This window comes from Psittacula echo (assembly GCF_963264785.1).
Source record: "Psittacula echo genome assembly, chromosome: 6".
NCBI lineage: Eukaryota > Metazoa > Chordata > Aves > Psittaciformes > Psittacidae > Psittacula > Psittacula echo.
In genome coordinates this window covers 40,218,314-40,233,388 of record NC_137743.1, presented here as the reverse complement: position 1 = coordinate 40,233,388, position 15,075 = coordinate 40,218,314, and the positions used below count along the sequence as shown (strand labels likewise).

The window sequence follows — 15,075 nt, the reverse complement described above, 5'->3', positions numbered from 1 at the left end:
AATAAAACAGTAGCAGAACTTAAATAATATTTTTCTCTAAACAAAATACTAATGATTATGTTAAACTGTGAATTATTTATTAATTTATAATTACACCACGTGAATATGAACCTAATTTCAGTACAAATACAAGGAAGGCTATCGCAAGCAGCTTGGCCACCATATTGGAGCCCGTAACATAGAGGATGATCCGAAGATGATGTGGTCGATACACGTAGCCAAGATCCAGAGTGACAGGGAGTACAAGAAGGCTTTTGAGAAGACAAAGACACACTTCAGTAGCCCAGTGGACATGCTGGGAATCGTGTTAGCCAAGAAATGTCAGGGGCTGGTCAGTGACATTGATTACCGCCACTATCTGCATCAGTGGATCTGTCTACCAGACCAGAATGATGTTATCCATGCTAAGAAAGCCTATGATCTACAGAGCGATGTGAGTAAATCTTTACATTTGTAAGTCATAATTATATATACAGGGTTTTGTACAGTGTAATTTTAAAACATATATAATATGCTTGAGGCACTTGCAGGAGACATGTTGATAGAAGTGAAATATTTACTATATCAGATCATTAAATTTGTTTAGTTTTTAATCCTGTTTTTTCAGTCCTTAGCCTGAGGTGTAAATTGTGTTTAACTCTGATATTTGTAGAGCTCTTAATAACTCTCTTCTTTTTGTTATTTAATAATTATTTCACTAAATCGTCAAAAATAACATTTGTTTTCAAAACCATATCCTGCTACTATGTGGAAATACACACAATTGTTCATATAGACTCAGATATGCTTATTTGCTGTTTGACCAAAGTTGCACATATATAACTTTTGAACTTTTGAATTTTTTCAGGCGGTTTACAAATCAGACCTGGAATGGCTAAGAGGTATTGGATGGGTTCCTATTGGTTCCATGGAAGTTGAAAAGGCCAAGAAAGCTGGAGAAATCCTGAGTGAAAGGAAGTATCGTCAACCAGCAGACCAAATTAAATTTACTAGTGTGACAGATTCTTTGGCCATGGTCTTAGCCAAGCAAAATGCTGAGATAATGAACAAGGTGAGCTTGGGTTTTTTTGTTTGGTTGTTTTTTTGGGTTTTTTTCGGTTTTTTGGTCAAAAATCACTACTATTAGTAGCTAATGGAACTTATTCATTAGGTGAAAAATACAAAGTGGAAAGTAAGACTAAACACTTTCATTATGGACTTAGAGAAAATAAATGTCTGAATTCAGCCTTTGCACAGGACGGCTCTTGTCTCAGGGCTCTGTCTAAACTGAACATGCAGTAAGAATGTCTACAAAAAAAGTCACCTAAATCACATATTTTTCAAGAGTAATTCTAATATTTTTTTGTGAATTTCCTCTCTTTTTCACGTCAGCTGTAATCCTGGTTTTAAATGTTTGTTTAGTATCTTTCTTCTATTTTGTTAATGCTCCTTCACTATACAAAGCTTATCTCTGACAGAACAGGCAAAATTTTTTTGCAGTTCTTAGGCAATACTGTGAAATCTGCAGAAATAGTGTTTCTGCAAGGTATTGGATGTACTCTAGAGTACATCCAGAGCTGGCAGTGCCATGACCATGTTATAAGGTAGGATGTAGCAGAATATTGTGGCTTTTACCACAACTGCTATAATGATGTATTGTTGACCAAATGTCACACTGCATCATGATCAAGTTATGAGGAAGTAGCTTATGTACTCTGGAAGTGAAGCTTCTGCAATTTATCTTAGACCTAGAGGGTGAAAGTTGCAAAATACCTACTCCTCTTTCATAAGAAACATCAATCAGACAACTCATACTGGTAGGGCAGAATAATGAATATAGTTTTCCTCCAGCAGTTTCCCAGCAATCCTAAATCGATCAATTGTTGTGCCAACTTAACCTAAGAAATAATGATGAAGGACAAAATTTTCTTGAGTTGTTCTGTGAGAAACTTTGCTATGTCAGGGGATTTAAAGCTTGTAAAACTTCACAGTTTGTAAAATACATTCTTTGATAGAATCATGGAATCATATAATCATAGAATAGTTAGGGTTGGAAAGGACCTTAAGATCATCTTGTTCCAACACCCCTGCCATGGGCAGGGACACCTCACACTAAACCATGCCACCCAAGGCCTCATCCAACCTGGCCTTGAACACCGCCAAGGATGGAGCATTCACAACCTCCCTGGGCAACCCATTCCAGTGCCTCACCACCCTCACAGTAAGGAATTTCTTCCTTATATCCAATCTAAACTTCCCCTGTTTAAATTTTAACCCGTTACCGCTTGTCCTGTCACTACAGTCCCTGATGAATAGTCCATCCCTAGCATCCTTGTAGGCCCCCTTCAGATACTGGAAGGCTGCTATGAGGTCTCCACGCAGCCTTCTCTTCTCCAGGCTGAACAGCCCCAACTTTCTCAGCCTATCTTCATACGAGAGGTGCTCCAGTCCCCTGATCATCCTCGTGGCCCTCCTCTGGACTTGTTCCAACAGTTCCAGATGAATGTAATAGTTTGCTTATATATATATATTGTATTCTGCTTAAGGTTGCTTTTCTTTTGTATTATGGATGTACTTTTGCTAACTACTGCTTTCAAATTTGCAGTCTTTCCATTATGGCGCATATAAAGAAACTTTCTAAAGGAATGTGGGTTTTCTCTCTCCTAGCGTTTATACACAGAAGCTTGGGATGCAGACAAAACTTCAATTCATGTGATGCCTGACACACCATCGATTTTGTTAGCGAAGGCCAATGCAGCTAACGTTAGCCATGTAAGAACATTTAAACATGTACTAAACTAATGGAAATTCAGAAATTAAGTAAGCATTTATTTAACCATAAAGATATTTTAACATATTAATTCCTGAAAATTTAAAAAAACAATTATGAAATTTAGAAGTTCCATCATTCAGAATATTGATAAGCCTTTTCTGTCTCCTTTTGTGTAGAAACTTTATACACAAGCCTGGGAAGATGCCAAAAAGAAGGGTTATGACATGAGAGCTGATGCAATTCCATTCCGAAGTGCAAAGGCATCAAGAGATATCGCGAGCGATGTATGTTCTTCCTTTACATTTATTTTCAGTTATGTTGAGAAACAAGAATGAAGTAATAAGCTATGTACAACATAAAAACCCACGGTATGTCAGATTCATCCTGAAAGCCTATGGACAAAGGATTAACTTCAGAAAGAAAATTGACAACAGTTTTCAAAAGGAAGATAGAATTATAAATCCTGACATTAAGCAGATATTGGAAAGTAATAAAATACAATAACAGTAAACAGAAGCTGTAGAGGAAAAATATATTAGGCATTTCTAAACTCTAAATGAGTATATTTCATAACAACAAAATATATTTGTCGTTAGTAGCAATGTGAAATTATGGGAAATTCATCCCAGTTTCACTATTTCTTTTAATACTTCTTTTTGATTCCTTAGTACAAGTACAAAGAAACATACGAGAAGCAGAAAGGCCACTACATTGGGTGCAAAACTGCCCAGGAGGATCCCAAATTGTCGTGGGCTGCACGTGCTATGCAGCTGCAGAATGACCGAATTTACAGGAAGGCGTACCATGATTCGAAGTCCCAGGTCCACATACCAGTCGATGCAATGTCAGTGCAGGCAGCGAAGGATTGCCAAACGCTAGTCAGTGATATTGACTATCGTCAGTACCTTCACCAGTGGACGTGTCTGCCTGACCAGAATGATGTGATCCATGCCAGGAAGGCTTATGATCTACAGAGCGATGTAAGTGAGAATAATTGTAGGAAAGCTTTATGGCAGGTGTGTGAGGCTTTGCTTGTTTGTGACTGTGCAAATATACTTTCAAATGCACATTCATTAGCCTGCAGTCAGCCCTGGTATGTTTATTTTAATTTGTCTGGATGGTCCTTTCCAAATCAGTCATGGTTTCAGCTTGAGGAACAGAAATAATCCAGGCAGTTTGTAAGGAGACCATATTTTTCTGGTACAATGTTTGCTTGCAGACTACTTGCAGATAATACCACTGATATGTATGTAGCAAGTATCTTTAAAAGACCAGTACTTTCCTTGCTGTGCAAATCTGGGGTTTAGCTGTGTGTGGGAAGGACACCACCATTTCAGTGCCTGCTTGCTGTGTAACTGCATGAGGAGGAAATTGGGGAAAACCTTGTACAAAATCTCTCTGCACGTAGAGTTGTCCCTACAGTGTCAGTAAACCTTGGTTTCTTTGTAGAATGTATACAAGTCGGATCTGGAATGGCTGCGGGGCATTGGCTGGTTGACAGAAGGTTCTGTGGATGTGGTGAAAGCAAAGAAAGCCCAGGAACTCCTGAATGAGAGGTTGTACCGCACACGTCCGGATGAGATGAAATTCACCAGCATTACTGACTCACCAGATGTTGTCCAGGCTAAGATCAATGCTTTGCAGATCAGTGACGTAAGCTTACCTTTCACTTGCATTTCACTTATATTTCATTTATGTGATGACATTTCTTTTCTTTGTGGTGGAGACTAGAATTTGTTCCATGGGAATGACTAATCGGAAAATATTACAAATCAGAATTACCAAGTAATTCCTATGGGACAGATTCTTCAGTGTTCAGACCATAGTGAAATGCCATTATGCTTTTCTCCTTAGCATCTGTATCGTGAAAACTGGGATAGAGATAAGACGCAGGTTTCCATACCTTCTGATACTCCTGTAATGCTGCAGTCCAAAGTCAACGCTCTCAACATCAGCAATGTAAGAGAATAAAATCATTCTGCATGTGAAGAATTATTAGAGTATGACAATTAGATTTCCACAATAGCCTTTAAGAAAAGGCATTGCTATCAGTCTTGACTGTGTGTAACAAGGCTGATTAATTTTATTTGCAGAAACATTATCAGAAGGCCTGGGATGAGGCCAAGGCAAAAAGCTATGATCTGAGCGCTGATGCCATTCCCATCAAACACGCCAAGGCTTCCAGAGACATTGCTAGTGAGGTACAGTCTTCTCTTAATGTTGTAGCTATGTCTGTCTTTCTGTGTCCAGCTCAACTGACTGAAGTTCAGCTCAAAGGATTTACAGCTTAGGAAGCTGAAAGCCTGTGTTTGTGAGTCATGTTGAGGTGAGCAATGTGTGACTGCTTATGTTCTTTCTGCATATCTAGTACAAGTACAAAGAAACACATGAGAAGCAGAAAGGCCACTATATTGGGTGCAAAACTGCCCAGGAAGATCCCAAACTGTCGTGGGCTGCACGTGCTATGCAGCTGCAGAATGACCGAATTTACAGGAAGGCGTACCATGATTCGAAGTCCCAGGTCCACATACCAGTCGATGCAATGTCAGTGCAGGCAGCGAAGGATTGCCAGACGCTAGTCAGTGATATTGACTATCGTCAGTACCTTCACCAGTGGACGTGTCTGCCTGACCAGAATGATGTGATCCATGCCAGGAAGGCTTATGATCTTCAGAGTGATGTGAGTATATGTAGAGATGTGTTAGTAACTGCTGTTGATATTTGATATCTCACCGCCCGATGATGGTTTGATACTGCAGCCTCCAAGGATATATCTTCAGAATTTTATTTTTTTAAATTTTTTATGTCAGTGCTATTATCTGCTCTTTTTCATAATTTCAAAAGTATATGTCTAAATTGTATCAAAGCTTTACTTGGCATCTGTTACACAAGCTGTAACAGTGATCTGGAGAGGATGAAGGATTTGTCTCTCTTAATTTTGATGAAACAACATCTGTTTGCCTCTTTGGAATCAGGTGTCTTTTTTTACTCCTCTTTATCTGAGTCAACTTAGAAATTTATTTAGTTTCAAGAAACCCATGTAAGATAGCAGGTAAGATCTTTAAGTGGCTTATTTCAAAACATGAGGAGTCAGTACAGCTGCTGTCCTGACTTGGCTGCTAATTAAACAACATAGGGCTCTCTTCTTCTGTTTCAATTATGAGTTTCAAAAGTGAGATTCATGTTCCTTGCTGAAAGATTTTCTCAATTAATACTTAAATAATAGTGCCTGATATCACTTCAGGAATTACACTGTTTAGCTCTAGTCCCCATTAACACTGTAACATTATTTTTCCTCCTTTGTGTTGAATTTCCTGGTGGGCAGCTTGTGGGGTTTTTTGACTTGTAAATTGTTGAAATGACTAGAGGAATAAATATTTTGGAGGAGATCAGAAGTCTTTTTTTAAGACCTTAGTACTGATCATCATTAATGGCAGTTAGTTCTGTTATGTTGTTTCCCTCTATTTAACTTCACCAGGTTTAGAATGTATTGTTTAAGAAACAAGCTACTTATAAGCTAGTTGCCAGGTTGTATTTTATTTATGACACTGAAAACACAATGTTTTCCTTTTCTGACCGTGTCTGATACAGGCTGTCTATAAGTCAGACCTGGAGTGGCTCCGTGGAATTGGCTGGTTGCCTAATGACTCTCCAATTGTTAAGAGAGTGAAGCATGCTCAGGATCTTCTGAGTGATAATGTCTATCGTACACGTATTGAAAGCCTGAAATATACCAGTGTTGTTGATTCTCCAGATGTTCTTCTCGCTAAAGCAAATGCCGAACAAGTCAGCATTGTACGTTACAATGTTCTTAAAGTTGTTTTGAAGCTATAAACAGTTAAAGAGAAATCTTGCTGTTAAAATATAAAATTGATCAGTAGTATTGTAAGTCGAGTTTAATGCATTTCCAGACATTTTATTTTTTAGAGATGATAATTTTGGAGGGATTTATGGGATTTTGTTATTGACAAGTTAAATTCCGTAATTACAATATCATTAAATGAACTATTTTAACAGCCAAAATACAAAGAAGCCTGGGAAAAGGACAAGACTATGATCCATATTATGGCAGACACACCTGAAATCAACCTAGCCAAGACTAATGCTGTTAATTATAGTAAGGTATGCTTATCATTCTGCTTTCTACATTTCTATAGAGTAGCATGTGTATCCTGTGAATTTTAACATTCTAAGATGTTACTTACAAAGTTGAAGATTAAGTCACATTAATCTCATTGAAGTCATACAGAGCTTGCAAAATTCCCTTCCCTTTGATGGCTATTCTTAAAGTAATTAGACATTTTAACATAAATGCTTGCATTGCATGCAGCTGTTAAAAAAATTATTAATTTCATTCACCACTGAGGTAATATTTTCTTGAAATGGATGAGAGTCCGAAGTATATAAATATTTTCTAAACTTTTACAAACACCCTTCTATGCAGTATAGGTTGCAAAAGTTATGTTGCAGGCACTATATATGTGTGAAAGGCAGTAAGATTTACATCAGTATTTATGGCTGGGAGCAGGAATAATGCACCAAAAATAGTTACAGTATTTCAGCAAATGAATAGCAGTAAACTATGGGTTTCTTTAATGGCAAATGCCAGAATATTTAGCATATATGAGACATTTTGCTGTCTTTTCAGAAACTGTATAAAGAAGCTTGGGATGAGGTGAAGACGAGTTATGATTTGAGAGCAGATGCAATCCCAATCAAGACAGCCAAAGCTTCTAGAGAAATTGCTAGTGATGTAAGTGCTAGCAGAGACATCTAACTCTTCACATCCTTTAAGAGCTATTTTATGATAACAGTAGGTAATGGTGATCTTTGCTCTTTACCCAGTATAAATACAAACTGGATCATGAGAAGCAGAAAGGACATTATGTTGGAGTTCCAAATGCAGAAGCAGATTCGAAAATGCAGTTTGCCCTTGGCATAGGCAAAGTTCAAAGTGAACTGGAATACAAGAGGCACTTTGCCAAATGGAAGACGCAGTGCCACCTACCAGTAGACATGCTATCTATTGTATCAGCTAAACAGGGTCAGTCTTTGGTCAGTGATGTTGATTACCGTCAATACTTGCATCAGTGGATCTGTCTTCCAGATCAAAATGACGTCGTACAGGCTAGGAAGGCCTATGATCTTCAGAGTGATGTAAGTGAAAACTTAGCTTAAATTACTACTGTATTGTCTCTTCTTAGTCTGCTTCAGCTCTAAGTAGCAGGGACCTTCTGCTGAATTCAATGAATTGGCTTTGCTATTTATTAGGATTGCAAAGTATATGCCACTGTTATTTATTGCCAAGTCTGAAGTGTAATAAAGTCAGATATAGTGCTCATATTAGAATTACTGCTGTCCTTTTAACCAGTAGAAGTGCTATTATTTATGAATCTTGCTGGATTGTACAGAAAACTGTAGCTAACAAGATGGACCCTCTTTGTCTTGCCAGGCTGTTTACAAATCTGATTTAGAATGGCTACGGGGAATTGGGTGGTTACCAAATGATTCAGTTGGAATCAACCATGTCAAATATGCTGGAGATCTCTTGAATGAGGTAACACATTGTTTTTCAAAACTGAAATTTTCTTGAGGGTATTTGCAATTTAAAATACTGTTAATGGTTAAATACTTTTTCTAAAAAAAAAAAAAAAAAAAAAAAGATACAACTGGGGCATTTCCACATCATTAATTGTGCATGGAGAGTATTTCTTTCCATATAAACTTTGTGTTGTCTGTGTATTCAGAATTGCTTTCTTAGCTATTCCTGTGTAATCTGATTTGTGATCTTTTCTCTTGTATAGAAAAAGTACCGTACAAAACCTGAAACTCTTTCATTTACTCCAGTGGCGGACCGAGTTGATTATGTCACAGCAAAGAACAGTGGTGAAATTCGTAGTGATGTAAGTTTGCCAGCATTTTTCTGGGCTGTTAAACTGATCTGCATATTTAAATGGTAGGATTTTCTCTTTAAGAGGATATTTAAAAAATGCTAGAAAATTCTGGAAATTCTGTGAATGTATGACATAAAGATGAATAGGTCTTCACAAGCTCATCTCCATCACTTATTGTAGGGAAGAAGCTCCTTAAGCAGAATAACATCTTTCGTACACATTTTGAAAGCCACTGGTAGTTCTGCAACCAGTTTCTTCTTTCAGTCTTGGCTGCTATCATTGGTTGTCCCTAACAACATGAACATAAATAGCTACTTGCACTCTGGCAACCATAATCACAGAATTACAGCATGGTTCGAGTTGGAAGGGACCTTAAAGATCATAGAGTTCCAACCCCCCTGCCAGAGGCAGGGGCACCTTCCATTAGACCAGGTTGCTCAAAGCCCCATCCAACCTGGTCTTGAACACTGTCAGCGATGGGGCAGCCGCAGCTTCTCTGGAGAGCCTGTGCCAGTGCCTCACCACCTGCATAGAGAAGAACTTCTTCCTAATATCTAATCTAAATCTACTCTTTTTCACTTTAAAGCCATTCCTCTTTCTGCTACCACTACATGCCCTTGTAAATATTGGACTTTTTATCTTTTATTCATGACTTGACAGTTTCTGCATGCAGTATCTTTGGACAAGAGCATAGTCACTGAATCACAGAATCATTAGGGTTGGAAGGGACCTCTGGAGATCATTTAATCCAACCCCCCTGCCAAGGCAGGGCCACCTAGGGCAGGTTACACAGGAACATGTCCAGGTGGTTTTGAATACCTCCAGAGAGAGCCTCACCAGGGCGGAGTATCACCTCCCTCAACCTGCTGGTCACACTTCTCCCAGTGCACCCTAGGCCCTCCTGGGTGCAAGGGCACACTGCTGACTCACAGTGAACTTGCCATCTACCAACACTTCCAGTCCTTCTCAGCTGAACTGCATTCAAGTAGGTCAGCCCCCAACCTGTACTGGTGCTTGGGGTTCTTCCTCCCCACATGCATTACCCTGCATTTGCCCTTGTTGAACCTCATTAGGTTTCTCTCTGCCCAGTTCTCCAGGCTGTCAAGGTCCCACTTTGTTTAATTCTTCTCACTTCTGCCGGTATATATGTACAAAACTGATGTGCTGTCAGCTTGCCATTCTGTATATGTTTTTGGAGGCTAGTCTGTGAGGAGCTGATCTGTGAACATGAAGTGACAAGCCCCATTTTAGTTCACTGCTAAAAGATTGGCAATAACCGTGATACGTTTGAATTGAATAGCATACCGCCATGCAACCACATGCACACATTCAAACATGTCCTGTGCTTGGAAACATGACTTGATGTAGATATCTGTGGTTGGGACGTGCTAGAATGCTGCATTTACAGAGAGATCATGCTGACTAAAGGGATTTGCTCTTAAAGAGTTTAAAATCTATTGCCCTGTTTCAAACACTTCTTGCTTGCTTGGCCGTACATCCCTCTAGACCAAACAGGTAACATAACTTCTGAAGATACCCTGTCCACTCAGCTGCCTTGGAACATATTTTCAAAATTTTCCCTGAGAAATTTTGTAATTTCTTCTCTTGTACAATTTTCTTTTTAAAACCCCACCCATTTGTATGTATATTTAACGTGTCATGTCTAATAGCTTTGCAAATTCAGGGGTTTATACACTATTTCATACATTAAATACAGGTCTTGGTATTATGTTTTCACAGTTCTGATGTGATGATGCTGCAAGGCAGTAATTTCTTTCTCTTTTCTAGATTAAATACCACAAAGCATGGAATGAGGTCAAGTCAAATTATACACTAACAGATACACCACAACTAGATATGGCCCGAGAAGCAGCCAGAATTCTTAATCAGGTATGTGATCGCTCCCTGACAGTTTCTACTCACATTAATAACTTTTGTGAGGAATTTAGAAAACTTGCTTTATTAAAAATATCCTGAAGGAAGTGTTTGTTATCCTTGTATTTGAATAAAGGTTACATACACATGGTAATAATTATCATTGTAGTAGTGTTGAATTCCTCCTTTTATTTTCCACAGAATTTATACAAGGAAAACTGGGAGAAAGAAAAAGCCACTGGTTACCTCTTACCTCCTGACACTGTGCAAATCTGTCACGCCAAACACTCAAATGATGTCCAAAGTGAGGTAATAATTTTTCTCATTAGGAAGGCATGTGCTTGGAAACCTGGAAATGCTGAAGGCCTTGCAAATTCAACAACAGACGTAGAAAGCTTCCCCTTAGGGGTAACATACTGTAGACTTTTCATGACCCAAAAAGTCCACTGTCCTCCAGATCATTCAGTCATCTTTGTTATTGTGGGTTTTACAGACATCAGTGCTGAAAGGTCAGATTCTCCTTTCTACTTTCACTTTCTCCAGAAATGGTCCTTTCAAAATCAACATTTTAGAAATGTTCAATAATTGAAGTGGTATTATGATTTTTATATATAGCTCTGATTTCACTGATTGGCTGGAGGTTTCCTCCTTGAACAGCTATAAGATGGTATGCACCTTACCTTTTAAACTTTTGCATAATGGATGTTGCAATTATTACATGACTCAGTTTGAATATACATTTTATCAAAACAGTGAGATATAAATACCTTAAACACCCACTCTTCAGATAGTCTCAAATAATTAGTTACAAAAATGAGGCTAAATCCACTAAATAACTATTAGTAAACATTTTCTAACAAATCATTCCTCTTGTGTTGAAAATACTGTTTACTGAGAAATGGCAGCATATTTGTCTAGAACATTCTATGTTTTTGTCGTGGAGGACTATACAAAATAACTTTACCGTTTGTTTTGTTTTGTAGTTTTATCTGGTCATGTACTGGAAACCTAAGACTGCAGTTTACAACTCGCTGTCTCATCTGTTCTTTGTGTTGATGAAACCTAGCTGTTTACAGGTTAAAAACAGAACAGATATAATCAGTGCTGATTTTATACATATTTCTCCCCTCTTCCATCAGCTTAAATACAAAGCTGAATATGTCAAACAAAGAGGTCACTATGTTGGAGTTGCCAGCATGAGAGATGATCCAAAACTGGTGTGGTTTGAGCATGCGGGCGAGATCCAGAATGACAGACTGTACAAATCAGACTATCACAAGACAAAATCCAAAATTCACCTCCCTCCGGATATGGTGTCAGTTGTAGCAGCAAAGGAATGTCAGACTTTGGTCAGCGATATTGACTACCGCCAGTACCTGCATGAATGGACATGCCATCCTGACCAGAATGACTGTATTCAGGCAAGGAAGGCCTATGATCTGCAAAGTGATGTAAGTGATATCACATAAGTATGTAATTTCCACTTAGTTTGGTCTAAGTATATTGCCCATATTATAGAATCATAGAATCATAGAATCGTAGAATGGTTAGGGTTGGAAAGGACCTTAAGATCATCTAGTTCCAGCCGCCCTGCCATGGGCAGGGATGCCTCACAATAAACCATATCACCCAAGACTGTCCAACCTGGCCTTGAACACTGCCAGGGATGGAGCATTTACCACTTCTTTGGGCAACCTGTTCCAGTGACTCACCACCCTCGCAGTAAAGAACTTCATAAGAATAGAAATGTCACCCTGAATTAAATAATTTCTTTTCTTTTGTACTATCTTTTATCATTCAGAATATTTATAAGTCTGATTTGGAATGGCTTCGTGGCTGTGGTTGGATTCCTCTGGATTCAGTGGAACACAAGAAAGTTAAGAATGCACAAGAACTGATAAATAAGGTAACAGAAAATATTTCAGCAGTTATGCGATTAGCTCTTTCTCATGCTCAGTGTTTAAGAAAATATTTCATCTCTTTGCAGAGAGCATATACAAAAGAAGCCCTTGATAACTTTTCCAATTATACTAGTGTGGTTGACACTCCCGACATTGTTTTGGCGAAGATGAACTCTGTCAATCAGAGTGATGTATGTACTTTTTTTTTTTTTTAAATAGAAACTGTTGTATTACTAGAATTAGTAGATGACTGAATTGCTTTTGTTAAACTGTACTGTTTATGCATGTACTTATGTATGCGTGTGTATACATATGGATGCTTCATTAATAATAGACTTTTACTGGGGTAAATAAGTTTAATAAGAAGTGATATAAATGAACAACAAAATAATTCAGCATTTTTTTGTAGAAGAGTATAGCATGTCTCTTATTTAGAGTTTACAGGTTTTGCATATAGTAGTTTAAAATTGAGTCCTGCTCCTGGTGAACAGCACTTAGTTGTACAGTACTAGTGGAGTTCTGGTGTTGCTACTAAGCTATATTGCTGATCAGTTGAATTTTGTTACAATACTGTGTGGATTTTGTGGTGTGACCTACTGATGACATTTGACTATGTACTATAGTAGCTGGAACTACAAACATTACTGGAAATACGATAACAGAAAATTAATGTCTACTTCCAAGAGATGACACATTGGGATAATTTATTTCTCCCATGGAATTAACATTGTGTTTGTTGTCTTTTATAGATAAAATACAAAGAAACGTTTAACCTTGAGAAAGGCCAGTATATTGGGTCTGATGATACTCCTGCACTGAATCATGCCAAAGACATGTCCTTGCTATACAGTGATGTAAGATTCTATAAATATCTAACTAAGCTTTAATTTGTTTTGAAATGAACAGAATGTGAGGTGGACTTCAGAGAACTGTTCATTTTTTGTCATTGGTCTACTGGGGCACTGTGAAAGTTATTTAATCTCTTTTTTATTCATTTTTTCTGTTTGGATCATTGAGATAATTTCTTTCCTTATTGAACTGATCTCAAAGCACTGCTGTTGGGTGTTTAGAAGCAGTAATAGCAGTAGTAGAGTTTGTGTGATAGCAGTTTATAATTCCATCCAATGATATATTCTGAGACTACTAATGAAATCTATATTCTCCTTTCTAAGAAAGGAAAATTGTAGATTATTTACATTCATAAGTTAATTTTTATTGGAAATCTCTATTTTTTGCAAATGTGACTACTCATTCATAGGAGTAGGTGCTTCATAAGTTAGTCTGAAAGTAAATATATTTAATCTTTTTTTAAATATGATGTATTAGAACAGTGCCACTGACACAGTTAATATTTTTAAACTATACAGTGGTTTTACTGGTAGATTTTTCACCCTATTAAACAGGTATCTATAAAATTATCAATGTCTGTTCTATGCTGCACTTTTAAACAAGAGTTTGTGTCTACATGTGGGATACTTGTATTACTCTGAGGAGAAATGCTGAATTCCAAATATAGTAAAGAAAGCAGAGATCATCTTAGATTTGTGCTTGGGTACCTTTCTGAATTGGAACACTCATTCTGTTTGCCTTAGTCACACTGAATATGTACTCAAAATTAACATTCCTCATTTACTTTACTGGGACAATTCAGTGACTATAAGTTATATTCCATGTGTGTATAAATGGCAAAGTCAGGTTTCTTTGAAAGTAATAATGGATTTTTAACCAAAACTTCTGTTTGGTTTTGGTTTTGTTTTTGTCTAGAAACGTTATAAAAATGCCTGGGAGATTAGCAAACCCATTGGTTATTCTTTGGATGAGAAATATATTCCACTTGTTGGAGCAAAGCATGCAAACTACATAAATAGTGAGGTTAGTATGAATTCTCCTTTCTTTTCCTTTATTTTCCATATGCATTGTTAGAATGAACTTTAAAATTTCCACATGAATATTTTGCAGCTTAAATATAAGGAAATATATGAGAAGCTGAAAGGCCATTACCTGGCTGGGAAGGAGATTGATGATTTCCCCAGTGTCATTCATTCACTAGCATTCCAGAAAATGAGGAGTGTGGTAAGGAGAGAATTAGCCTCACTGTAGTATTTTCCCATTTTCTTTATTTTAGCATGACATCTTTAATCATAAGTAATACAATACTTAATAACATCAGTGAAAGTTTTTTCAGCATGTTTATGTTTCCTGGATGGTTATTTTGTTACATGGGTGAATAATTGAACTTGACATTATTCAGGAGGTTAAGAAGAGATTTGTTTAGCTATTAGATATATTAGAATAGGGGAAAAAAACCCCTGTTTTTTCTATTTCAGTTTAAGAATCTGAACAGTAAGAAATAGTATATGACTTTGGATTCTTGTGCTTTACATATCTATATTAAAAAAGTGTTAATTTTTAATTGAAATAGGAATATAAGAATTGAAACAGTGAAACACATGTTTGGTGTTTTCTTACTGTGGCACATACAACATATCACGCAGGGCATAAAGTCAGTATAATCCCAAATATTCTGTCTTCATAATTTTAAGGAGGTTTAACTGCAACAAACATGTTTTGTAGCATGTGACTTTTTTTAATCTTGAATTTATGTTAATTTTTTCACCAGCTGTTAAATCTGTAAGTGAATAAGGTCATTCTT

At 37.3% G+C, this 15,075-nt stretch overlaps 1 protein-coding gene across 1 annotated transcript in view; it reads left to right on the top strand.

Moving 5' to 3' along the window:
• NEB (nebulin) overlaps nt 1-15,075 on the top strand; it is a gene marked incomplete at both ends in the record, with an annotated part of 125,402 nt that overhangs the window by 58,143 nt on the left and 52,184 nt on the right. The window contains 23 exons of the mRNA XM_080621910.1: nt 122-433; nt 848-1,051; nt 2,647-2,751; nt 2,929-3,036; nt 3,421-3,732; nt 4,202-4,405; nt 4,607-4,711; nt 4,846-4,953; nt 5,121-5,432; nt 6,344-6,547; nt 6,770-6,874; nt 7,401-7,505; nt 7,598-7,909; nt 8,205-8,309; nt 8,557-8,655; nt 10,435-10,536; nt 10,723-10,830; nt 11,661-11,972; nt 12,323-12,427; nt 12,509-12,613; nt 13,172-13,276; nt 14,187-14,294; nt 14,382-14,495. Coding sequence (XP_080478036.1) covers nt 122-433; nt 848-1,051; nt 2,647-2,751; nt 2,929-3,036; nt 3,421-3,732; nt 4,202-4,405; nt 4,607-4,711; nt 4,846-4,953; nt 5,121-5,432; nt 6,344-6,547; nt 6,770-6,874; nt 7,401-7,505; nt 7,598-7,909; nt 8,205-8,309; nt 8,557-8,655; nt 10,435-10,536; nt 10,723-10,830; nt 11,661-11,972; nt 12,323-12,427; nt 12,509-12,613; nt 13,172-13,276; nt 14,187-14,294; nt 14,382-14,495 — 3,759 coding nt within the window. The remainder of the gene's footprint in view (nt 1-121; nt 434-847; nt 1,052-2,646; nt 2,752-2,928; nt 3,037-3,420; nt 3,733-4,201; nt 4,406-4,606; nt 4,712-4,845; nt 4,954-5,120; nt 5,433-6,343; nt 6,548-6,769; nt 6,875-7,400; nt 7,506-7,597; nt 7,910-8,204; nt 8,310-8,556; nt 8,656-10,434; nt 10,537-10,722; nt 10,831-11,660; nt 11,973-12,322; nt 12,428-12,508; nt 12,614-13,171; nt 13,277-14,186; nt 14,295-14,381; nt 14,496-15,075) is intronic.